Source organism: Callorhinchus milii, unplaced genomic scaffold (assembly GCF_018977255.1).
Source record: "Callorhinchus milii isolate IMCB2004 unplaced genomic scaffold, IMCB_Cmil_1.0 Scaffold13, whole genome shotgun sequence".
NCBI classification, from domain to species: domain Eukaryota; kingdom Metazoa; phylum Chordata; class Chondrichthyes; order Chimaeriformes; family Callorhinchidae; genus Callorhinchus; species Callorhinchus milii.
Genome location: NW_024704754.1, coordinates 15660583 through 15687827, shown reverse-complemented (window position 1 = coordinate 15687827; position 27245 = coordinate 15660583). Strand labels below are relative to the sequence as shown.

The following is a 27245-nucleotide window of genomic DNA, read 5'->3' as shown; positions in this document are numbered from 1 at the left end:
ATAGAATGTTCTCATGAAAAATTCACGTGCCAAAGTCAGCAAAATTACGAATCAATGGATAATTTGTCAGTTTGTTTGCTGATAATTAGAGAATTTGCCCTTGGATACATTATTGTACTTTGTGTCAGTAGATGAATTGAATTCTGCATTCAAAGCTGGACACTGGGACAATGTAGCATCATTATTAAAAATATGTTCTTGCAAACCCATTGTGACCACCTTTATCTCTACTGTATTCGGAACATAAGATCAGGAATAGGCATTCAGCCCCTTAAGCCCATTCCAACATTCTGTTAGAGTACGGCTGATCTGTACCTCAAATTAATTTACCCGCCTTTCCTCCGTATCCCTTTGTACTTTTACCTAATAAAAATCTAGCGACCTCACTCTTGGATTCAGCATCCACAGCCTTTTGGGAGAGAGAGTTCCAGATTTCTAATACCCTTTGTGTGGAAAAAGTGCTTCCTGATTTCACTCTCAAATGGCCTCGCTCTGATTTTAAGATTATGCCCCGGAGGATTTCAAATCTCAAAAGGCAACAATGAACAACAAATTGAAATATTAATTTTAATTTGAATAATATTATAGAGTTTACTAATTAAAAGAGATCAAGCCTTCTCCCATCCACTATCATTTTCTTTTAATAAAATGTGACTTCTAGAATACTTATTTTTATATTGATAACTGTCAGCAAATTATGATATAAACTACTTTTAGATATATACATTAAAGAATTGTAGATTGGAAAGCAATACTGTACGTTGCATATAACAGTTCTAACATTTTACTGCAGAAATGTACATTGGGGTATACATATAATATATATTTTGTATAGAATGTGTTGTGAAGGTGTAACACTCCAGAGAATTCCTAATAAGATCACAGGTGAAAGATTAAACAACACAGGGATTGAGAATCAGTGTTGCATGTTCCGAGGGGAATTGCAATCACAATTGCAGTGTATAGAACATTCAATTTAGAATTTCTGTTGCTCTGCTCCTACTGCTTTGCTTTTTTTCAGTTCTTTGATGCGCATAATGTTTTGTGATCTAATGACAAAATAAAACTCAATGGCTTGCATTATATTATAATTTTTAAAATGCCGACCTTTGTTTCTAGACTTGGCTCTGACTTGTGCCAAACAATCCCTGTTGGAGTAAAAAACACTGTCATAATCACACTGTTGTTCATTGTTGCCTAATGAAACCTTTTGAGAGTATACAACAGCTGTGTATTATGTTCCAAATCAGAAATGTACCTTATATTGCTAGTCATGATAACTGGCAAATACTCTTGCTGATGTTTAGTTGAACAATATATACTTAGCCAATATCCAGAAAAGGGATATCGTAAAGCACTCTTAAGAATAGGGGACCATGATGGGAATAGAATATTTTATTTAGAAATAATGAGTTGCTTGACATGTATTTAAATCATGTCAGATTGTTTTTCATTGGCTCTACGACTTTAGTTTGGACTTCAAAAGATGATCTCTATTCGATAAAATGAATTTGTTGTGCTGGAACTATTTTTTTCCTGTTGCATTTAAAGGTGAATTAGATAATTGCTTGAGAAAAAAAGATATTGTCAAAAATGCAGGATAACAGCTTTAGAGTAGAGAACTCCAGTAGAAGAGCTGGCACCAGCACAATGAGGGCGAATGGCCTTCTGTGTTAACATCCAATGTTTCTCCCAAATTTTGTGTACTTTTATGCTAGATATATATTGTTATGGATGGTTGATAGTGAGCAATAACATTAATTTGATTGGAGAGTTCAGATGATAAACCACAGGAGTGAAGCTGGAATTGTTTGTAGTAGTCACTTGAACACTGAGGTTATGTTACAAGTCTTATTACTTGCTCCCGACCATCTATTTTTATTTTATGACACATGAGGGCTCAATAAAACAAAAACTGTGAGGATTACACTGGAATGCAGCACTAAAATGACATTGATTGAAGGGAGAGTTACAATTTCTCTACTGGTGGTACTGCATTACTGTTGGATTTTAACTTGTCAGGGCTTCTTGAGTTCATAGCTATACCTGATGTTGCTGTTTGTTTTCTTTTAACATTTTTTTGTTCCAGTTTGTTTCTAGTAATAACACTAAACTAGCTGAGAAGGTCAGACTTAGCCTGCAATATGAAGAAGCAAAGAGAAGGTCAGTGCTAAGCAAACATTATTATGGTCAAATTCTCAGATCAGCTTTTTTTTGCTTTTTTTTTAACTGTTCATTTTTTTTGTACCCATAGGATTTCAAATATCAAAATTGAGCTGGTTAAACTTGCAAGTGATGCCTGGCCTGGAGTATTGGATGCAGAAAGAGACAGACTGATACTAATTAGTGAGAAAGAAGAACTGTTGAAGGAACTGCAGTTTATAAATGCTCGTAAATGGTCAGAAAGTGAGGTAGAGCGCCTGGAGACAGAAAGGAAACGGTTAGCAGAAGACCTTCAGACAGCACGGGACACGCAAAGTAAAGCACTGACAGAAAGGTTTGTTGCTCAATTTATCAGACACGGACGCAAGAATTACTAAAATCGCGTTGTAGTAATATCTTGCAAATATAAGTAACGTTATGAGGTTTTTAATTGACGTTTACAGAGAGGGAGGCGGGGGGACTCAGAAAAGAAGAGCATCTGAGAGAGAGACGAGGGATGGCACAGTATGATGCAAAGACAGCCATGGATATATTCTAAACTGCAGCGTTAGAGCCCCTTTAATCAGGTCACCTGCTCTGGTCAAGGTGACAAATTACATCCTGTCCCTCTGTGACCAGGGCTTCCTCTGTCTTTTCATTTTCATCGAATTCTCTGCTGCCTTCGATACCATGGACCACTCCATCTTCCTCCACTGTCTCTCCTCACCTCAATCCTCAAAGTTCTCAATCCTCAATCCGTGGAGTCCTGTAGCTCAGTGGTTAGAGCACTCACTTTGCAAGTGAGAGACCTGAGTTCAATTCCAGGCAGAGGGCGAAACCTTGGGCAAGTTTCCTTACTCCACACAGAGCCTAATAATAATCCCTCCAAAAACCAAAAACAATAATTAATTGGTCATTTTCAATCTACGACTGTTTGTGGGACATTGCTGTGCGCAATTGGCTGCCGCGTTCGCCCACAAATATACAGTCAATTCACTTTGCAGTATGTTCTGTGAAGCGCTTTGGGACGTCCTCCCGACGTGAAAAGCGCTATATCAAATGCAAGGATTATTATTATTATTATTCTGTCCTTGAATGGTTCAGGTCTTATCTCTCACACCATCTCCAATTTGTCTCTGCCAACAGTTTCTCTTCCAGCTCCCGCACAGTCTTGTGTGGCGTTTCTCAGGGCTCTGTCCTCGTTCCCCTCTTCTTCAACCTCTACATGCTCGCTCCTGGTGACATCATCCGCAGATATGGGGTCAACTTCCACATATGCATGGATGGCACCCAAATCTATCTTCCTGTCTCCACCCTCGATTCCAGGACATTTGTCTGTCAAACATCAAGGCCTGGATGAGAGCCAACTTTCTACAGCTGAATGTCAGCAAGACTGAGGCCCTCCTGATTGGCTCTCGCCAGCGCCTCAGGCATTGACAGCATCAGCATCCAAGGATGTACACTTCACCTCACCAAGCTAGTCAGGAACTTGGGCGTCTTGTGCGACCCTCCGCTGCATTTTCTCCCCCATATCTGTGCCATGATCCACTCTGCCTTCTTCCACCTCCGCAACATTGCCTGACTCTGCCACTGCCTCACCCCTTGTCGAAACCCTCAAGGCTCGACTACTGAAACTCCCTGCTTGTCGGCCTCCCCAACTCTTCCCCCCACAAGCTGCAGATCATCCAGAACTGTGCAGCTTGTGTCCTTTCCCGCATCAAGCTCCGTGACCCCATCACCCCCACCCTTGCCTGGCTCAACTAGCTCCCCATCCCTCAGAGGATAGAATTCAAAATTCTTGTCCTCACTTTCAAGGCCCTCCACAGCCTTGCCCCCTCTTACCTCTCTGACCTGCTAACGCACATTCAACCTGTCCACTCCCTCTGTTCAGCAGGCTCTGGCCTGCTCCATGTCTCCCACCTGACCCACCCTACTATCGCCAGCCGGGCTTTCAGCCTCTCTGCCCCCACCGTTTAGAACTACATCCCACAACCCCTTTGCCTTTCTCCCTCCCTTACCTCCTTTAAGACATGACTCAAGACCCTCCTTTTCGACCGTGCTTTTAGCCGCCCTCCTACCTCACCGCGCTCCCTAATCCCAACCCTGATCCTTGACTGTTCAACACCTTGGGATGTCCTCCCGACATGAAAACGCTTTACACATGTAATTTTGTTGTTTGTTGTTTTAAAATTTGTCAAAGTTGTCATCACTTTTTTAACAATAATGTTAATGTACCATAATATTATTCTACATTATATAAATCGTGAGCTTTTTCACTGCTCCCTAATCAATGTTAAACTTTTTACCCCAGCTATGACTATAAAAATAGAGAGGGAAAGTCATTTTATAATTGAAGTTGTCTTATATTCTGATCAATATGGTAATTTATTAAACAAATCCCTAAAAGAAGCAATTATGTCATTGGGGATCCATTTTCTAATTGCTTTTTTTTGTACTGATCAAGAATAGTAGAGTTGGGAATTGAAAAGCTTTCTCATTTCAGACACACAGTGTCAGCATTAAGTACTTTCAGGTAAGGTATAACTTGGTTAGACGCAGAGTACATCTCCCTCTACTCTAATTTAACATAGACTTTTCCTGTTAATCGACAGAGAAGATGTTAATCCCATGGGTCTGAATTTCATTTAAATCAAAAACCCAGAGGCCATTAACATCTCTGTCTGTTAGCAGTATGAAATTAGAGTAGAGGGAGATCTACTCTGCATCTAACAGCGTTATAACTTATTGTAGGAGATGGGATTTGTTTATTACATTTAGTTTTGATGTTACATAATAGCATTTGAAGAAGTAAGAACTGTACATGCCTTCAAATCTTCACCCAGATGATATAAAACTTGATTATTGTAGAGAATGCTGAGTATAACTGCGTTTGTGATTGATTTTACACAGTGGTCTGAAATTGTTTTTCTCCTTTCGGAAATTTTCAACATAAAACTTGTAAGAATATAATACAATTTTGGAATTTACACCATTGGATGTGGATGACGAATTGTGAACCCCAGTGGACATCCATTTGTTTTTAACTGAAAAGATTTAACACTTCTTTCTTGCTTGGTGATACTGTATGTTATTCTCTGCAGATTGAGGTTGCATAGCAAGAGAAACAACTTGGTAAGGGAGTTAGAAGAAGCGACACGCTTAGCCTCAACATTGCATTCTCAACTACAAAGGTGAGCTTCTCTTCCAATATGTAGAAAGTTGAATGGTTTTAAGAATTAAAAACAGTTTTAGAAGGATTTCTTTGCATTTGAAAATGGAATAAATGTGATAGTTTTGTTCCCGGAGACATGCTCCTTGTCATAGTCATCTTAGATCAGGTGACTCTTCAGTTTATAAAGTCTTATTCAGGCTGTACTTTTACTTCTGTCAATCAGAACAGTTCACTCTGTTGTCTTCCATTTTGGAAAAGGCCCCTTTTTTATTGGTTCCATTTGTTCAGATTAATATCTTAGCTGCAATCTAGGAACAGTGAAGTAGTCAAAATTTTCAAATGAGCTTCAATTGTGGAATTCACACGATTTTCTCCTTTATTGCAACTAAGTCATAAAAGAATTTTGCCTAACCATCCATAGGTTTCAAGGTGCACTAATAAGATAATGTCCAGCCCCTGATGTTTATAACCTTTTCATTCTGTAATTTAAATATGTCTACACATTACCTGAGTAGATAACATCTTGCCACAAGAGGTTTTGGGAAATTGGTTAGGAGACATGAAGACAGAGTTGGCATGAAGAGGATATTTTCTGACTGGTGACCAGTAACAAGTGGTGTTCCTCAGATTTCTGTTGGGGCCCCAGCTTTTCACTGTGATAAAAGAGTAGAAAAACTTTGTATTCTGTCAAGTTCAGGAAGTTGAGGGGTGATCTGATTGAGGTCTATAAAATTATGAAGGGATTTGTCAGGCTGAATAGTGAGCAACTGTTTCCTCTTGAGGATTGAGAACTAGAGGTCATAGTCTTAAACATGAGGCTGAACCTTTTAGAAGTGAAATCAGGAAGCATTTTCTTTAGGCAGTGGGTGGTGGAAGTGTGGAATTCCCTCCTCCAGGGGGCAGCGAAGGCACAGTGGGTTGGAGAATTTAAAACACGGATATGTCTAAGTTTGATAGACGGGTATCGAGGGATTTGGAGAGAGGGCGATGGAAGGTGGAATTGAATTGCGGATCGCCCACATTCTTCGAAAGTGGATGAAGGCTTAGAATGGTCCTATCCTAATTTGCAGATGATACTAACTTGGGAGGTGTGGTAAGTTGTGAGGATGGTGGTGGAAATTTGCAGAGGGATCTAGACAGATTCAGAGAATGGGCGGGAATATGGCAAATGGTATTTAATGTGGTAAAGTTTACCACATTAAAATGTTGTACCTAAAAATGTTGTCGGAGTACATTCTAGACGGAGAAACTCTCAATGCGGTTAATGTACAAAGGTATCTAGGTGTTCAGGTTCATAAATCTTTAAAAAGTAGCACACAGGTGCAGAAGGTTAGCAAAAAGGCTGATGCAGTGATGGCATTTATCACAATTGGGCCAGGAATACAAGAGTCAGGAAGTAATGTTACAGCTGTATAAAACACTGGTCAGTCCCCATTTGGAGTACTGTGTGCAGTTTGGAGCACCAAACCTTAGGAAGGATATATTGACTTTAGAGAGTGTGTAGGAAATATTTATTAGTATGATTCCTGGTATCAAGGGCCTGAATTCCACCCCCATTAGTCTGGTTAGCTGGGGTTTTAGTGAATACTACAGTATAATATTGCACCTAATAATGATTATGCCTTTGTCTTGCAGTCTCTCAAGCAGCACACTTTCACTGTCATCTGGTAGCAGCAAAGGATCATTGACATCCAGCCGTGGATCTCTTGCTCCGTCCAGCCTAGGATCTTCAAGCTCTGTCAGTTTCACTGACCTTTACTATGATCATCCAGAACAGACGGTAGATTTTGATTACCAATATGAACTAGATTTCTTGCTTCAAGAGAGCAGTGTAAATAACCGATTTGCAGGCTCTATAACCACTATTCATGAAAACGAGGTGGTCAAGTGTCACAAGGACTCCTCCTTCATGGACCCATACGGAACCTCTTACAAAATTCAAGCACTGAGATCTTTGTCTGAGACGCCAAAGTCTTTGACTTCATTGTCACCCAGGTCTTCCCTGTCTTCCCTGTCTCCACCTAGTTCTCCTGTAATTACAGAGACTCACTTTTTGGCTTCTTCAGGGGAGTCCCTCTTGAACCATGTCAGCACAGACTTTCAGGATGCAGAACTGCAAAACGATTTTTCTAACTTTGCTTTACACGCTGGAAGTGATAACCAGAAAACTCAAGGCACTGGACAAATCGATGGGGTTCTAATGCACTGCTTAAACTTGGAATCTGCGAACACAGCTGGAATTGTCGATTCATCAAAAGTACTGTATGGAAAGGGTGGGGTTTTTGCATCTAAACGTAATGAAAGAATTGGAGGTAAGATACGCATTCTGTCGACTTAAAATGAGTACGGTGTCAACTCTAAGTGGGTTTCAGATATTAAGATACAAGATGTGCGTTTTGTTGAATAATTTTTGACCTATGCCATTTTTGCCTTAGTTTCCACTTTTTTTATCCTTCTCTCCTGAAAACTGACATTTCCATGGGCTCTGGATGCATGATGATATATTGTATAAATGACATGTTCTTTTAATATAAGTCTGGATAATGGGTGATGGAAAGCTATTCAACCAAAGAAGACATCACAGCCAAGGACAATCCTGTTCTCTGCTGAATTGCAAAATCAATAGCATTAAGTTGATTGTATTAAATTTAAGGTTTCCTGGAATTTTGGAAAATTCCTAAATTTAATCTTAATATTAATGATGGTTTTCCATAGTTCTTTTTAAGCTTCAATGGCCCCTGAGTTTGAATAGCTTGCTGATGCTTACTGTAAAGACTCAGAAAATGAAATGGTCAATTGGGTAAGGTGCAAGTATCCATGAAAGCAATTCCCAGTAGAAGTAACAAAAAGAGTCAAATGCTTTCAGAACCAAGGGAAGAGAGAAAATTTAGGAGAAAAACTGGCTAGCAACTGGATTTGTTCCTTTTGCTGTATGTAAAGTGCCTTGAGAATTGATTAAATTATTTTAACCTTGTTGCTTGATGAAGCTTTTGCTGGAAAGCATAAGTGGTTAGTCATTCAGCAGATGAAACAATTCCACAAAAAGAATTATTTGAAAGATGTGTTCTTCGGTCATAATTTATTCTGAAATACTGTATTGTTCAACAGCTCTTTGAGCTCTGACCACCTGCCCCTCAATAATCTTTTGATTGATTTGAAGTGTCTTAAATGGTCAGATATCTTAACAGCAATGATGACAAATGAATCATTAATTAGGCGTTTGTCTTCAGTGAAATCCCAATTAATGGGAATAAAAAGTACTTGCATGGAAAATTGATGTGCAAATTAGTTGCCAGTCACTAACGACCAATGCAAATGCAAGGATTATTATTATTAAATACAGCATTCTGTCAGCTAGAATTGGCTTCGCCTCAAAATAATCTAAAAGGTTCTCTGTCATTGAGTAAATAATGCTATGGAAATGAGAAGCCAGTTGCATTGTAATTTAGTTTATTTTCAACATGCACAAAAGTGATGGCACCGTGGTTGATGATGTGGATCATATTGATCAGAAAATTACTTATCTAGGGTTGGAAAGATATGTTATTCCATTTAATCGCTTAGTATTTTACAGTACAGTAATTCTCCGACTGTCTACGCCACGCATTTGGAATTCCGAATGAGCTGGACTGGGTCTGAAAAAAATTCTGGGATTCTGTGCGCTAAAAATCCATTCTGCGTTTTCACGTGCTGGCCTACGTGATGCCCACAGCTTTCCCTGATTGGTTTACGCAAGCGAGTGGACGTCAAAGAATCTGTAGCACTATTCGAAAAGAAGGGAATTTCTTCCACTGTCGTGGGCAACCGACACCCAGAATTGGTCATTCACTGCATGGTTGGATGTGGGACATTGCTTTGAGCAAATTGGCTGGTACATTTGTCTACAAAACACAGTCACTATATTTCATGGTAAAATCCTGTGAAGCACTTTGAGACATTTTTGCAAGTATTATTATTAATAATAAATTTGCATTGATAAACAAAGGCTTTAATAAGCAGCCTCGTGAGTAAGGAGTATGTAGGCAGAAAGATACTAAAAGATCCAACAAATAATAATAAAATAATAATGATCCTTGCATTTAATAGAGTATCTTATTAAATCGTTGAGATGTCTCAAAGCGCTTCACAGAATATACTGGGAAGTGCAATGACTGTATATTTTGTGGGCAAATTTGTTTAATTGTGTGGTGTGTTTTTGCCACCTGTTTTTGAGTCTTGCAAATCGTTCTTGGAGGAAGTTTGTGAACAGAAGATCTTCCACTGGGATTTGGGTGAAGCAAGCAGCACCTACATTAGATTGATGTTCTATGATGTCCTTTACTGTCCTAACCTTCTATCTATGGGGCATGGGGGGGTGACTATATCAATGGGTTTCATGCTCACAGCTGATAGTGTATTCATGGGCTTGTACAGCTCAGATTGGCGCTTTCTCCAGGATAACCTTCAATAAATATTCCTACTTAGCCACATGCTCAACAAAGATATTTTGAGAGATTGCTTTGTAAGGAGATCCAAAAGGGTAGGAAAAAACTCGAAACAAATTTAAATGAAAAAAAATTGATACCCAAACATCTAAAATTACTTTTCTCTAAAAATGATTGCATTGTTCAGTTGTTTCTTGGAGCTCTGGTGCCCTCTGCTGAAATATTCCATGAAATATTCCTGCAGTGTTGTCCTGCTATGGATCAAGTTTTTTTAAAAAATCAGTGAAAGATCATCCAGAAAATTGGAAAATTCTTCTTTGTTCATTCCACACTACGTTTAAAAATTCAAGTTATATTTATGCATTTTACTTAAAATATTAAGGTGGTTATTTAATTGAGACTGCCCAAGCCCAGTTGTATATACTAAAAATAGTTTAATATGTTTGAATTGTGCTGTTTTCCAGTTTTTGTGGATGTTTGTGTTCATCTTGGGTAAATGGTGACTTTTTCCAACATCAAGGTCACTGTTATCACCACGTCTCATACTACCAGAGGATATAGGAATTAGCTTTTACTATTTAAGTATATGTTACTTGCTAAGTATGCCGAAACCCTCATACATGCCTTCACTACATTGAGGCTCGACTATGCAAACTCACTGCTGATCAGCCTCCCCAACTCCTCCCTTCACAGGCGGCAGATCATCCAGAACTCTGCAGCTCATGTCCTCTTCCGTACTAGGCTCCGCGACCCTATCACCCTCATCCTTGCCCAACTCCACTGGCTTCCCGTCACACAGAGGATACAGTTCAAGATCCTTGTCCTCACCTTCAAAGCCCTCCACAGTCTTGCCCCCCCCACCTCTCCGACCTAACCCACTACCACCCTGTTCGCTCCCTCCACTCATTGAGCTCTGGCCTGCTTCACGTCCCCCGCCTTGCTTGCCCCACTATCGGCGGGCGGGCCTTCTGCCACTCTGCACCCACCCTCTGGAACTCCACCTCGCAGTCCCTCCATCTCGCCCCCTCCCTCACCACCTTCAAGACCCACCTCAAGACCCTCTTCGATCGTGCTTTCAATCTCCCTGCTTCCCCCTCTGCCCTCCCACACCCCAACCCTCAGTTCGGGTCCATAGCTTTGTCTGTCCAGTGCCTTGGGACGTCCTCCCGACGTGAAAGGCGCTATAAAAATGTAATTTTGTTGTTGTTGTCATCGAGCAGTAGATGTTCGTGAACCTTTAGGGGCGAGAGGACCACTGTGAATTTAGAATTGAAATTTAGAATTAAATGGAATGAGGAGGAATGTACAGTTGTGAGATTTGTAAAATCATCTTTACATTGGTTGGTTAAGTACAACTGCAGTGTGGTAACTGGATGTGTCAAGGAGGACCTTCAGGACAATTGCTAAATATAAAGTGGTATGTCACTAGTCTGATGGTCCTAAATGTAATGTAGTCATAACCTGTAACACCATTTTGTCAATATTTAAAATGGTGGAGAATTGTGGAAAATTCTTTGATTTCAATGTTTTAATAACTGCAGAAAATTGGTTCCAAATTAAGGCTGCATTTAAGATTTGGTCAGCTGGGAGTCGACAGCTGCAGAGAACATTCATCATGGTGTGTTTCCAATCCAAACTATTTTCTCCCCAGAGAGATGCTTCCTTCTTACCCAATTACTTGGCACAGATTGACAAGAGCCAAAGTTTGTAGCATTTAACCAGATAAAAACAGTATATCTTTGTATTGTAAACACTTGTCTAGCAAGGAAATCCCACTTACCTCTATCCTTTCACCTAGCAAATTCTTATGCGCCCTGGGATGCTATTCTGCATGAGGGGCACAAGGTTGTTGTTATGTTCTTATAAGTACTGTTTAGAATATGAAAAATATTCATTTATTTTACCTCTTCCTCTGCTTTTTAGATGCCAGCACTCAAACTGTAACAATTGGGCCTGTGCTTCATTCAAAAATGGGGCGTGTTTCTGCCGCAGTATCAAACGAGTCAGTGGAGGGTGATAGTGGTGTTTATGAAGCAGTTAAAAGGTACGCAGCACATTGTGCAAGTTATTATGCTGCAACTAAATAGAGCTCAATTGTCCTTATTTACTAATGAGGAAAAATGTTAGTTTTCAAAGTTATTCTCTACCCTCTGTTCCAAACTTCCCAAGGAACAAATGATTATTGCTTGACTGGAAAAGGGAAGCAAGAAGATGACCCTTTCAGGAGGTGTTTCATGTAATACTTTATAACAAGATACTGTAAGACATTTACAAGGGAACCAGAGTGATTCATTTAAGAATATTCTCCCTGAGGATAACCTGGCCAAGATGATTTAAAATAAAATGAATTTGAGTTCTTTATCACGTAGTTTGGACACACTGTCAGAAAGCTATTTAAGGAACATCCATGAAATAACACAGAAATAAGTTTTTCTGAATTAATTTCACATTCTTAGTTTTCCATCAATCAGTGTAGATTTTGAAATTCAATTATGGAGCAAATTTTCTTGATCGATGTCACATTTAGCAAAAAAAAAAGTACCTTTACTCATGATTTGTATATTTTGTTCATATATACTATCTAATTGCAGGTCATGTGAAACAGAGGATATACTGTTTGATGATGATTCAGAAACACTGGGAGCATCTCAGGTTCAGATTGGAATGAAGTAAGATTTGCATCAGTTTCAGTCTTGTAAAAGTTTTAAAATTTACCAGACACTTCATTGTATAACTTTGGGTTAATGAATCAAAGGTTAAAGTTGATTTTTAATTAATGGAAATAAAAAATCCTTAATATCTTTAATGCCATTGGGGATATTGGGATCTAAAAAAAAGGCCAGAAAGTGAAACTGAAGTCAAAAACTCGTAAGTCAAATGCCAAAATGAAATAAGAATGTGCTGACATTGTACTGGAGACGTAATTTGCCTTTCAACTCACTAATGTAGTTTGTACCCGATGATTGTTCGAATCCCTTTTATGCAGTCCTTTTTTATTTCAAGACTTTTTTCTGTCTTTTAGTCAGGCATTTGCTCTTTACAGTTACCCATTTTGACCAGGGTGTTTTGTTTCCCTTTTTATACAGGTATGATAGTAAAAACAAAAGATTTGCAATATTTGTTATCCAGCTGAGTAAGGTGACAGCTCTGTCGTTACCACAAGGCTGTGCAGTGTAAGTGTTTCATTTAAAAAGAAAAGTTTTATCAGTGCAAGTGCTCTCGGATGCTACCCTGCGTCAAGGGCGCTATATAAATGCAAATTGTTGTTATAGTTGCTCGATATGGTCCACGCCTACCATTGTTCATGTTGTTATAAATTAAATATAAATGTTCAGAAACGTGTCAAAAGAACATTCTAAACGTAAATAAGTTCTACTTGTTTTGCATACATCTGATGATTTTTTTTATACATGTAGATATATTCGAGTGGCTGTACTCCCATGTTCTGAAAACACAAGCTGTCTCTTCCGCACCAAAGCTTTGGCAGCTGCTGAAAACTTGGCATACAATGAAGTCTTTTGGGTGACCATTTCCTTTGCTGCTTTACGTCAGAAAACTCTGCGTGTTGATGTTTGTTCGGTGGTTAAATCTCACCGGGAAGAATGTTTGGTTAGTTACTGCATTTTTGTTTCAGTTTAACGTAATCAAGATCACATTCATATGCACAATATTAAAATAAACATTGTGAGACAATAACAATTTAAATGGCTATCTATGATGAAACTTGCTGTCTAACAAGCAAAATTTGTATCATCCAATATTCATAAGTAACTTTCATTTATAACAGGGTGAAGCTCAGATCAGCTTAGCAAATGTGAGTGGATCTGGGGAGCGGTCAACACACTGGTACAATCTCCTCAACCTTCGTTATCTGCAGGAACAAAACTTGAAACATGGTGTTCAGAGCCAAGATGATACCCTTACATCAGAAACTAACCTCTCCAAATCAGAGGACAAAGTATGTCATGCAACTTCTCTTTGGGCCACCATGATAATTTCAGTGTTACAAGATTTCTCCTCGGAACCACTTCTGACCCCGTGGAGACTTTGATTAACTCAGAGTTAAATATTGAGATGATATTTCACAACTATTAAACAAAATTTAAAACGTGGGGGGGTTGTGAGTGGACATGTCATTTGGTATTTATAACTCTTCTGTTTGTGGATTTTTCAGGACTCTGTGTCTGCACTATTGGAACTGACAGCTGTGGAGCTCAAGGCAATTGAGCGGAGAATAGAGAAAAAGAGTAATGTGTTGAGTACTGGAGCACAATGGTACGTTATTAACAAATACTGACATGTTGGCATTAATTGCCATGTGCCTTTCTTTGGTTTTGTCTCAATTGTAAGCAGAATTTCTGCAGGTTGGGCAAAATCAATTCTGGGTTCCATTTTTCTCATGTGAACTTACACGGAAGCAAATCATTTAAACCCAGTTTGACAATGATAAATAAAATAAGTGGACCTCATCTGAATATGTTTAGGAACCCACTGTTATAGAGAATAACATGGACATGAGGGGAAAGCATTTTAAGAAATCTTAAATAGCTGCACCGCTGCGGTACTTTGCTTTGTGAGAAACAATAATAATCCTTGCATTTGATATGATTTGGTTGAACATGATTTTGTCCAAAGTTGCTTCTGATTTTTCCAAGGACCTCTTCTGAAGATGCTAAGCCGAATCTAGGTACATATCACTAGGTTGTGAGTGAACAGCATATATGTCTTGTTACTGATTTAGGAGCAGCGACGATCAGAAAGATTGTTCGTCCCCTTATAAATTAGATCAAAACAAGGAGGATCAGAGTTGGCAGGAAAGATAACTTTGTAAAAAATTAGGCAAATATAGTTTGCACTTTATATAGTGAATTTGTATTACTTACAGGCAAGAGGAGCCAGTGGAGCAAGGAGACTGTAGTGAGAAAGAACTGGAGGAGGATGAAGAGGAGGAGGAACAAGACGAAGAATACAATGAAGAGATACCCTGGGAAAGCGAGGAGAATGCTGAGAATGCCAATGAGCACACTGACAATCAGTCAGCACTTACAGCAGCAGAAGCTGCAGTGAAGGTGCCTACTTATTGGAAATCTAATCTGCCTGGCACGTTCTCCATTCAACTGCTGCAACTTCTGGTGGTTTTTTAAAGAGCAATTATCGAGGGTTTCTTTCTATTGGGGAAGAGAACCTCATTGGGGGGAAAGGAGAAAATATAACTTTGAAGACGCAAATTAAAATATCTGTGGGCAGTGTTGCAGCTTGCAACATGGCCTCTCAATTCTTTGCAAACTGCTTTGCAAGAAGCTGTTTCCATTATGGGATTGAAGAGGTGTTGTACAAAAGATGAACTTGAAATCTAACGGTTTGAATTGGTTGCCGAATATTCCTGATTGATCCAGACTCTCTTTTTGGGGGGAGGTGGGGAGGGAAGAAGTAATTCACCCACAAAACAGAATAGTTGTATCCCTCCCGACCCCCCCCACACCGAATGTGGTGAAGGAGGCGTTGTGATAATAATCCTTGCGTTTGATATAGGTCCTTACCACGTCTTCGAGACGTCTCAAAGCGCTTCACAGAATATATTGTAAAGTAAATTGACTATATTTTGTGGGTGAAACACGGCAGCCAATTGTGCACGGCAGTGTCCAACAAACAGTCGTGGATTGAGTGACCAATTTTTTTTTTTTTTTTTTGAAGGAATTGTTACTCCCGGAAAAGCAGATGTGAGAATTGTCCCATTTCTGTGTGACTGGGGCAGGTAGAGCAGGCATGGGGCTGAGTTCTGGTGGACTACTAGTCCTCTTGCAGTCTCTAGTTAAAAATGATTCTTACATTTTGATGTTGTGCCTTGCATGTTGGGATCACTACTCAAAACGCTTCACATGATGTACTGTATTGGAGTGACTGTATTTTGTGGGAGTATTACAATGCACTATGCGAGTCTCAAGTCCCACGCTAGGGTTAGAAACCACAATCATTTGACTCGGAAGCGAGAGCCGTGCCAACTGAGCCAGGCTAGAAAGGAAGTCTTGGGATTTGTGAACCTTCTGTGGAGCACAGCATGTTGAATGCATCGTTTTCCCTTGACTGCTGCATCCTACTGCATGCAGATGTGAAGCAGTGTATCTTTCTTATCTTCCCCTATTTGTGTATGTTGCTGGAGAAACCCAGATTGTGCTCCAAACCTCTCTAAAATTTACCAGTTATTCAAAACCTTGCAAATGATGATAGAGCAGTTTCTGTTAGTCTTAGTGTAAATCACTGATGTTTCGCAAGTTAGTGACTGAACACTATCACCACAGGTTGATAAAGAGACCAACACAGAAGAGAATATATCAACAATGTCTGCAGTGCGCCCAAAGGATAGAAGATCCCATACACCTCAGCAGAGCCCGTTTGTGAGAGGAAGTCCTATTATCCGTTCAAAAACCTTCTCCCCAGGTGCACAGAACACTTACATATGTCGGGTAAGAATTTATTCTTCTGACTATAGTATCAGTCTTCATCATTTAATTGTTTTACATTTCTTCTAAGACCTGTTTTTATTATTCATCATTTTCCTTGCAATTTATTCTCCTTTTTACTTCAAATTTGCGGTTTGCTTTCTGCCTTTTGGGTATTTCTTCACTCAGTTAGAGACACAGTAAATTGTAATACTATTAAATCTTTAGAAACTCTTCTGAGAATCAAGATTGTGCTTTTATAGGAATTCTGCATTTATTCGGCTTAATTGGAACATCCCACAGGCCATTTACTGTTTCATCATCAATCCAATCTAAACAGAAAGCACTTTCTAGCATTTAGTTTCCACAACAGTTTTAAAATATGCTCTGTCAATAAAAATTGGCAATATATTAACTGTATTTAATATGCCAAACTTACAAAAAATATTAAGTAATATCCTGTGTTTGACAATTGTTAGTTTATGTGTTACCTGAAGCTGATTATACTGTGACAAACATGTTCCAGAATAAAATGGCAAGTAGGAGGTGAGCAGTTTTGTTCACACACGAATAACCATTCTGTTTTCCCCCCAGTTAAATCGAAGTGATAGCGATAGCTCAGCATTATCTAAGCGGTCTCCCTTTGATCGTAATGCCATGGAACGACGCAGTTTGCGAAAGAAACTGGTAAGGAATTTATGGAAGCAAACTCTAGCAAAAAGAAAACTTACAAGTTTTAGAAAAGTGTTGGGTATTTCTTATTATTGTTTTGAGTTGACCTTTTAATTAATTAAATGTATTTGAAATATTGAATAGAATTGTTAGGGAGACTTTTTTAAGTTTTAATAGGAAACATTCTAGTTTTAAATAGGGAAGAAAAATGTTGCATTTTTAAACTTTCACTCAAAGGAATAAATTCTGCAAAGTAAATAACATTAATTATTGACTCTTGCAGCCTTCATTCAGGAGGGTGGGATCAGAAAGGATGATGCGAACCTCTTTGGATTTAGAGTTGGATCTGCAAGCTTCAAGAACTAGGCAGAGCAGGCTGACTCAGGAGCTGGATGTCCTGAGGGAACTGAAACAGCACCTTGATGAGGCCAAAGCCAAAGGAGAGACAGAACTGCCTCAGGGCGTTAAAGATGAGAAATTTCATACTCTGCTGAAACAAGTTGAAAAACAGGTAAAGAACTTTCTACTTTCTTGTTTTCTTGTTGCTCTGGATCAGGACGCTCTCTACCATTGATGGGGAAAGTAGGGGTTAGTTGACATCCCATCACAAACATAAGAGACCATTTTGCATTGATGCCTTCAATTGGATCCAACTCCTCAGATATGTTTATCAATTTGAGCCCAGTTCAGTTGTTTGGTTTAGTTCACTGGTTTTAACAAAAAAGAGCTGCTTAATAGAGACCTGCCACATAGCTTAGATTTGAAGTATAAATCAGATCCGTGATAAAATTTTAAGGTTTAAACTGTGGTGATCAAATAGTTTTTAAAAAGTATCATTTTCTTCTCCCATCAGGCAGAGCAAACAAAAGAACAGCAAAAACAGGAGAGCAGAGCTAAAAAACTTATGAAGAAGACATCTAAAGAAGTACATATGTTACGAGGACAGAGTCAGATTGAACCCTTGGAGATGCAATCATTTAGGTGAGTCTTATATATCGTATGAGAATTGTTGCTGTTCTAAACATGTGTGCATTTTTGTAATGGTATCTTGTTGTCCAATTTTCCAGAATGTTTTCTTGTTCCCTGAGGCCATACTCAGATGTGGCTGAGACCTTTTCCTGTGCTGGTCTATGATAGCCACTGGGAAAAAAACAAGGTCACTCTAATTACCACTGTTGCCTTGTTAAATCTTTCCTGCATTTCTTTCCCCCAACCTCAGTGTCCAACGTCTGCTTTGTACCAGTTCACACTGATTACCCTGTATGAGCCCCATGTACTAGGTGTTTTGGAGCAACACTGTACTTTTGTGCATTTTTGTGAGCAACGGATCCATCATTACAGCTATTTGTAGTTCTAGTCTGTTAAATCACATTTGCAACCTCCGAATGCTTCCTAAACATTCCACTGGACCAGATCAGTCAAGCAAATATTGCTGTTTTCTTAGTTTATTGTAAGCTAACTTCTCATGATTTGTGCCTTTTGTTATAGGGAGAAGATGGCGTTTTTCACTCGAGGAAGGGGGTGTATCCCTCCACTACCTGCAGATGATGTATGATAATTCAATACATTTGAATTGCCCTCGGTTTATTGTTGATTTTTTTTAACATGGTGTAATTGAAGTTATTTGTGGTGTTGTGAAGGTACAGATATAACATTTGTAAATTGTAGAAATTGCTTGAAGCCACTGCATTATTTGAATGTAATGAAAGCTATGCTTTTCTCATTGTGTATTGAACTATTGCAGAGAAAACATAGCGTAGATTAATGTTGTTATACTAATATGTACAGTTTATATTTCTGGCTTTTTTTTGTAAAAAAATTGCAACAAGAACAAATTTGGTTTTAACATGCTTGATTCGAAAAGCAGTGTTCCTCATCTTATTGTACAGAAATAGATTTATGAATGTTTAACTGCAATAGAGAGATTAAGGCACCAGTTACAAACTGACTAAGTAACATTCAGTATTGTTTGTGATGTCACTGTTTCTAAGTATCTAAACAGAAGCTCTATATTCTTCTATTAAAATAGCCTGTTGTCTAATATTTGAAAGGAAAAAAACTTAGTTTTCTTCAATATATATTTATAAAACTGGAAAATTTGCTTCTACAAATCTAGTATAGTTTTAAATCAATGTACTATATTTGTGTGCAGGTTAAACGATCTTTATTTAAAAATGAAAAAATCTAGTTCTGACACTGACTATATCAGTTTATGGACCAGGTAATTGATAGATAGGAAAGCAGAATGTTATCTTTGTATGAGTATAGCCTCTATAACTATACCTTGTTCATTCCGCTTTCTTGCTGCTGACGCTGGGAAAAGTTGGAGGAAACTGTATTTTTAATGTAAATGGATATATCAGTTCTGGCCTGAACTGATGATATCAAGTACCTCTCCAATGCATAATGAATTGATAATTCATAAGTATATTAAATTAAAATGACCTTAAGTGCTGGAATTGTTACATTTCATAAAATGGATACAATCTATAAAATATGTGCATAGGATTCTAGATAAAGTCACTTGATAACAGCAAAAAGTATTACTGGCCTTTCATGTTGCATGTACTAATATACTTCAGACCTTTCACTTTAGCTTCAATTGCTTTTTGGCCCTGTTCATTCTATTGTGTCACATTACCATTTCTATTTCTGAAGAATTATGATTGTGAATTTTGTGACACAGTATCGACCCTTTAAGTATAGAAATACAATTTTCATCTAACAATGAAGTGAGATACAGAGGATATAACAATGAAATGGATCAAATTATATTCACAAGGATGGTGATTTTGATCCCAATTGTTGCTGGATAACAAAAAAAAAGATCTGAAGCAGTATTGACACAAGCTGTAATTACACAGTTCCATCATAGTTAGGATTAATAACTGTAAGAAACTATCTTCAAGATTTTGTTTATTATATCTGTATAAATTCTTACAGATGTTGCTCATTAACAATCAAGATAAGCAATAGTTTTGTGCAGAATGAACTACACCAACATTAAATATTTCAGCAATGCTAATGGCATTCACAGCTGCTGAAATTACATATGCAAGTTACATATTAAAGATTTGGAATTCAAAGGGGTATCAGCAGCTGGTACTCATTTCACAATTAATTTCAACAAAGGAAAATTTCAATCACCGCTTTAAAAATAATTAATTTCAATATTGCATTCAAAAAATTTACAACATCTTTCAGTGTCTGATCTAAATAAACAGTGGAAGTCTGAGAAGACATGAAAAGGTGTCCATAATTAATATTTTCTTCAATTCATAAACTGGAATTTGATAGTAGGCAGAATACCATTCCAGGAAAATGTTTTGTTGCTTGTTCAGGTATTCATTCATCCATCAAAACAGACCAGGAGGGTCCCAGGCTTAATCCCTAGTTTGTTCTGAATTAAGAAAATTTAACTCGGGTACCAGAAATCCATTGGGTCTCTCCATCCCAAGAATAGATATCTTATTACTGTTGATATTTAATTTTATATGAGCACATTGGTTGGAAAATGTCAAAGGGTATATATTAACTTTTTATGTGTTTGGTTATTTCAAAACTGGGAATAATTCTTTTCAATAGATTTGGCATTGGGTTTTATCATATGTCTAGTCATGATGTAGGGACCAAATAGAAGCTGGAACACATTCATCCGGACTAAAATCATGTGCTGATGTAAATTATTTGCTATGACAGCCTCTGTAATGGAGAAACAACATGCCATACCTTATTTACGTCACACTTCCCTCTCTTCAACACAGATTGACCTTACTTTAAAACTGTTGTAACAATCATTATTTATGGTTTTGTGACACAATTATCTTTACTGTAAAAGTTCTTGATTTACAGCTGATATAAAATGGGTAATTTGTTGCTCTCTCACTATATCAGGAGAAGATAGCTGATGAGCTGATAGTTATTAATCTTTAGCTGAGACGGGAAAAAAATACGATGTTCAGTCGATCATTGGCTCTACTTAAAATTCTTCTATGTGATATTAATTCAAGAACCCTTTAATCCAAGTATGGGAGTTCAATTTTCTACCTTAGATTCTGAGCAAACTATAAACTTACACACACGACGTATTGCAAAGAATGTAATTGAGGCTTACTTGTTTACTGTAGCTGAAAATATATAAAAACAAATTAAGTAGTCACAAATGAAGATTAAGCACTTTATGATTAATGGCATATAATTCCACTGAACAAAATGGACTAGCAATAAATTTAACCAACATTTTACTGTTATGCAACGATAACACCACTTGCATTTATATCACACTTTTGTGGGATAGCTTCTCGATGCGCTAATAGAAATGCTGTTCCACTTGATTTTATGGTGTGTGAATTAAGTCACTGGAACTTGTCAAATCAATATCAAGAGTTTGCCATATGAATTCCATGACATTGTTTTCAATAGAAATGTTACTTCAGAAGTAGGTGAAACCAAAAGGTCTGCTGTTTTAAGTGGACATGTAAATCTATTCATTACCCATTAACTAAGTCAGGGAAAAGCAAAAATTGACTCTTGTGATGTGCTTTTGCTTCTGTTTGGGGGGAAATTCCACCTGCTTGTAGATTTTACTAACATTTTTGAGCTTAGAATTTGTTCTGACATGCAGTCTGTAAGCAATATTAAATACAGTTCTTTTAAGAATTACAAAAATGTCAACGTTGAGCCCGAATTCAACAATTTGCCAAATTCTGGGGGCTCTAAAATGCTATGTAGAAAAATCCAGACGCAAGTGGAATTTCTCCCCAATTTTGCCCTGGAGAGGAACTTGCTGATTTCACACGGCAGCTATCCCAGAATCACTGCAACAATAGTGGTTCCCAGTACCAGCAGTTATACATTTCTCATGTCTGTCACTAGAATGTAAAAGATAGCTCTCTGATGATTATTGAAGATTAAATGTTTGTTTTAAATTATGGTAGAATGAAGTAATGAAGAAGACTGTAAATATTTTTTAGGAAGTGTAAATTGCACTAGTTTACTCTTTAACAATCCTCTACCTTGTGTTCCCAACTCCATGTTAAGATTTTGTGGTGGAATTGACTTTATAGCATTGTTCTCATTAGGAGGGAGCTCTGTTCATCCTTCACCTTGCAGTGCATTTACAATGAGTGACCTTTAGAATGGCATTTATGTGGACTGACATGTGGTTTACAGTGCTGTGCTAAAAGTGACTTTGTGAAGAATTATTCTTTAAACAAAGCAATCCAATTTTTACCAAACCAAGCAAAGTACAGTGTATTTTCAGATGTATAGCTTTGCACTTTTTTCTGCGGCAGCTTAGTAATTGACTCTAGATTGTGCAGAGGAAAAGTAATGAGTATTTCCCCTATGTATATCTGCTACCTCTTGTAGAGTTTTAGAGTCCTATTTCAGAACCTGGATTTAAATTGGAACTGTATTTGAATTAATTTAACACATTCTTTTTCATGCTTACATCCTCCACCTACATCTGTCTGAAGCTAGGTTTTCATTTTTTCTTCTGTCTGAATTAGTTTGATAAATTGTTCACCAGGCTGCTAAATTAAGGAAATCTTAGTAGCAATGTTCCATCCATGTAGAGGAAAAGAGTTTGTTTTTTATAATTCTGACATTGTGTTTACACTTCGCGAAACATCTCCTTCATCCCAGCAATCCCCCCCCCCCCCCCACCGCCACCCCCCGACCCCCCCCCCCAGCCACCTCCCCCAGCAATCCCTCCCTCCCCCCCCCCCCCCTCCCCCCCCGCCCCTCCCCAGCAATCCCCCCCCCCCCCCCCCACCCCCTCCCCAGCAATCCCTCCCCCCCCCCCCCTCCCCCCCCACCCCCCCCCCCCCCCCCAGCCACCCCTCCCCCAGCAACCCCCCCCCATCCCCCCCCCCCCACAGCCACCCCTCCCGCCCTCCCCCCCCCCCCCCCCACGGCCACCCCCCTCCCCCCCAGACCCCCCCCCGGTGCTGTGTTTGCGGGTGTGTACCTGCTCCTTCAGACGAGCCGTGTACTCGGCCACGAGCTCCGCCATGTTTCTCCCTCTGTCAAAGCCGCTTCCTCACATCTCCCGCCCTCCCGCCACAGCGCCCCCTCCCGCCCTCCCGCCCAGCGCCCCCTGCCCTCCCGCCCAGCGCCCCCTCCTGCCGCAGCGCCCCCTCCCGCCCTCCCGCCGCAGCGCCCCCTCCCGCCCTCCCGCCGCAGCGCCCCTCCCGCCCTCCCGCCGCAGCGCCCCCTCCTGCCGCAGCGCCCCCTCCCGCCCTCCCGCCGCAGCGCCCTCCTGCCGCAGCGCCCCCTCCCGCCCGGAGGCCGCTCACCCTTGAGTTGGATGGAGCCCACGTGGGCCGATCGGGCGGGTTCTCGCCCAATTGGGCGTTTTGTTTGTCGCACTCGGGCGACCAATGCAAAAAGACGCCTTAATTTTTTTAACATTTTTTTACCATTTAAAATCTGCAAACGTTTTTTTTTCCTTCTGTCCTTTGAAAACCTTTCCTTCGTCGCAAAAGCGCTAAACCTGACTCAGCCACTGTGCTCCGGCGGCCGAGAGCAATCCCTCCGAAAACACATAGCAATAATAAAAATTGGTCATTTTTCAATCTGTGAAGCGCTTTGGGTCGAGAAATAACAATAATAATAATAATAATCCTTGCATTTGATATAGCGCTTTTCACGTCGGGAGGACGTCCCAAAGCGCTTCACAGAACACACTGTAAAGTGAATTGACTGTATATTTGTGGGCGAACGCGGCAGCCAATTGCACACAGCAATGTCCCACAAACAGTCGTAGATTGAAAATGACCAATTTATTATTGTTTTTGTTTTGGAGGGATTATTATTAGGCTCTGTGTGGAGTAAGGAAACTTGCCCAAGGTTTCGCCCTCTGCCTGGAATTGAACTCAGGTCTCTCACTTGCAAAGCGAGTGCTCTAACCACTGAGCCACAGGACTCCACAAGGGTCAAGACATAAGACATCATCCGAATGCACCATTTATATGGAAGGCAAATGACATGTAACAAACCTAAAGTTCTGGTCATTTAAAAACTTATTGGTCACTTATTGTGCTAATTGGTGTCAATACTGTTTATATGATTGATGAGAATGACCAGTGGATAGTTACAAACAAAGAATTTCCTTCATTGTTTTTGGACTAGAATTATCCACAAGAGGGAAACGTGAAACACCAACGTTGCAGGTTTGAATTACAACCCCAGTTATTGTATTTTCTTAAATCTGAGTGAGACTGCGTGAGCAATTTGTCGTTAACGTCCGTGCGTTTCACCGTCAGCGTAAGAAAATAACAGCCGCCTTATGTTTATCATTGGTCCAATCTAACCAGAGCAAATTTGATTTAGGTTTAGTTTTGACAACATCAAAAATCTTGCAATGAACCAGCGACTGTCATCTGACACCGTAATGCTTTTCGGCCCAGCGCAGCAAAGGAGTGAAAAACAAAATTCAACGGCAAATGGGAGTGCACAGAGGTTTAGTAACTTCACCAGAACAGCTTTACACAGCTGATATTGTGACACTATTATTTTTAAAATCCCTTTACCAAGGCCATTATTGTTTGTGAAATAGCCTCACATGTCTCAACGCTTGAAAGAAAATACAATTCTCTCAATTTGTTTTTTTTTAAAAAAATAAAGATTCTCCCATAACACGACACTGTCAAAAAAAAATGCAGGGGGTCATGATAAGTGCAGATAAAGAACAAATTCAGAGAAAAGGCAAAACATTTTTAATTTAACCTTCCGGTTATTACACTGACACATCCTTTGATAATTAATCTTCCAAGCACAGATCTAATATGAAGTGTGGTAAATACACAATATTTCATTATGCTGCTACCATATACTATCAGTGGAAAAGAAACACATTGCACTATTACAGAACTTCCAATAAGAATGCCACATGTACTAGCACCAATTAATATATTGCTTTTTTTCCTTCTGATAAAGTTGTCCTGTATTAAAGCCAATAATCTGTGCGCAGAACATGTGCTTCCTTTAGTGTTACCGTGTACACCAGTAGCGGCCATCCATGGCCAAGGGCCATCAAGAAGTGGCCTCTGTTAGTCACCACTATCTTCTACCTTTACGCTCTGTAAAATGTGTTTTGTGTATGTGTTTTGAGAGTATCGACCAGGGTGTGTGTGAGCGGTTTGATGCCTGTGTTTGGGAAATTCCATAAAAAAGAATTCCGGTGTTTCGGAGAGATTCACACGTGCACAGTGGTAATATAGTACCCTCTACGAGGGTGGGTGAAATTCCCATCGTGGGTGACGAAAGTCACATCTGCAAAACATTTGCACTAGTCTAGGTGAGTCTGTTTTAAATTAATGCTTTGTTTCCGGTAGCTACTGAGTGGCAATGTTTATGCCGTGGCCATAAATCAAGAACATTTATTTTCTTGCCTGACCAAAAAAGTTGGCCTTCCACTGAAGATTAAGCAAATAAATGGTAGGAATGGATGTAACATACAAAGACTTGTTTCAAAGAACAAGCAATTAGATGTGCTCTTTCTTCACTAATATTTCATGAAAATTGATCACTGAATAGCTTCTATGTGAGAGGAAGACTACAGCTCTGCTTATATACAACTTGTCATGAAATACTTTCTAGCTTGTACGATTGGAACAGCTTAATAGTTTGCAACCTGAAATGTAAAATATTTGGATTAAATGGACATGAAATTGCAGTAATTATCCGCAACAGCAAACCTAAACAGTTATTATCAAGTCCTTGCAAAAGTAGTTGAGAAAATAGCACCACGCTAAATATATACTTGTCTGAATATTATTTCATTTTCCTTAGGCTCAACAGTGTTTGCAGCGACAGGGTCACAAAAAAATATGTATTACTGCCATGAAGGGAATGCTGTAGAATAATCTTGTGCTTGCTAGCATTTGCACTTGCAATTCATCCACCCAAATGTTCCTATCTATCCTGGCTGCTTGATTTCATACACAAAACACATCAATGAAGGTTGGGAGAGGAGGTTGAGGCAATCTATAATTGTTCAGTGTAGACTGAACATTTGACTCAGCACCAGTAAAAACTTAACTCTCTCTTTCACACTCACTCACACACACACACACACACACACACAAAAGAAAAGCTGAGTCCACTCATTTGGGGGAACATGATTAACTGGTCACAAATTTGTAGACACAGGTGCCTGCAAGCAAACGTGTCCTAATTCTATGTGAAGTTGCATTAAGATGAAATGTGTATTTCTGCCCTTTTTTTAGTAAACTGTTCAAGATCCCAAATTAGCAAAACACCTTTACAGCCTTCGTACGGGGCATGAGATTTTTTTTGATGGGGCAGAAAGGAAAAAAAAAAAATGCAAAAGCAGGAAAAACCTAGGTGCTTTGTGAGTTTTAAGCCAAATTCGAAGTTAATGTGAAGAAACCAAAATGTTCCAAATTTTCTTTCACCCAGAAATGCAAACTGCAGAAATTCAACTTGTCCCACAAGGTACTTACAAAATCGGCAGGTATGAGATTTTCCAAGGCTTCAGAGCCACATGTAACTCAATATACTGTAGTTTTTTCAGCCTTGCATGGGTTTTGCCACACCAAAAATAATAAGACGTTTGGAGTTGTGCTCATGTGCTGTTTACTACAGTAAAACCATTCTATGGGGCAGCTCCTGCTTTGCTAAAAGACACAAGAACTACCACCGTTTAAGCTTGATATCAAATAAAACAGATGTGACGACAATAACATACAGTTTAAGGAATCTTTTCAGTACCATCAATCATAAAAGGAAGCTCAGTCCCTCCTTTCCTGATGTGCATCTGCAACAGTTCACCTCACCAAATGCGTACTGGAGCTGATGGATAATACTTTGTTTTTTTTTAGATCATAAATGAAGCACCTTTAGCAAAATAATTATTTGTAAGAAATCTGCTATTCAACAGGTTTTCAGCAAGTTTCCATACAACTCTCATGGACCATCGGACAATATGGAATGAAGTGCTTTGCTGAACTGTGTTCAGGTAATACTAAGTGTTTACGGAAATTGCTGAAAGTTTTCATGACACCTGGTCTATCCGTTCCAAGTATTCGATTCTTCTCCATAAATGTAACAACCAATTGCAAGGTTATTAAACAGGTTCAAAATTACTGTAATGCACACCATTATTAACTTAATTAAAAACAACTCATCAAATCATTCACTCTATGGATATCTTTTTAATTAACTAGTTTGTGCAACAATAGAGATTCTTTACATTTCAGTGTATAGGTTTGCATCCTATGTATGAGACAGATCAGTTTAACATATATTCATGAATGTACTGATTAGTTTAATTGTCAAAAGATATAAGTTATTTAAAGAGTCCTAAACTGTACACTCCCTATAAATATAAAAATGGTTTGAAATGTATATTCACTTTTGTTTTAAAAA

General features: G+C 39.0%; 1 protein-coding gene across 1 annotated transcript in view; it reads left to right on the top strand.

Annotated features, from left to right (window-relative positions):
- wwc1 (WW and C2 domain containing 1) overlaps positions 1-18908 on the top strand; it is a 31872-nt gene extending 12964 nt beyond the window's left edge. Inside the window, exons 8-23 of the mRNA XM_042339940.1 lie at positions 2090-2163; positions 2255-2497; positions 5244-5333; positions 6950-7626; positions 11662-11782; positions 12330-12407; positions 12825-12911; positions 13155-13347; positions 13526-13696; positions 13913-14013; positions 14624-14807; positions 16038-16202; positions 16773-16865; positions 17134-17361; positions 17704-17831; positions 18339-18908. Coding sequence (XP_042195874.1) covers positions 2090-2163; positions 2255-2497; positions 5244-5333; positions 6950-7626; positions 11662-11782; positions 12330-12407; positions 12825-12911; positions 13155-13347; positions 13526-13696; positions 13913-14013; positions 14624-14807; positions 16038-16202; positions 16773-16865; positions 17134-17361; positions 17704-17831; positions 18339-18405 — 2700 coding nt within the window. The 3' untranslated portion in view covers positions 18406-18908. The remainder of the gene's footprint in view (positions 1-2089; positions 2164-2254; positions 2498-5243; positions 5334-6949; positions 7627-11661; positions 11783-12329; positions 12408-12824; positions 12912-13154; positions 13348-13525; positions 13697-13912; positions 14014-14623; positions 14808-16037; positions 16203-16772; positions 16866-17133; positions 17362-17703; positions 17832-18338) is intronic.
- The last annotated feature ends 8337 nt before the right edge of the window (positions 18909-27245 follow it).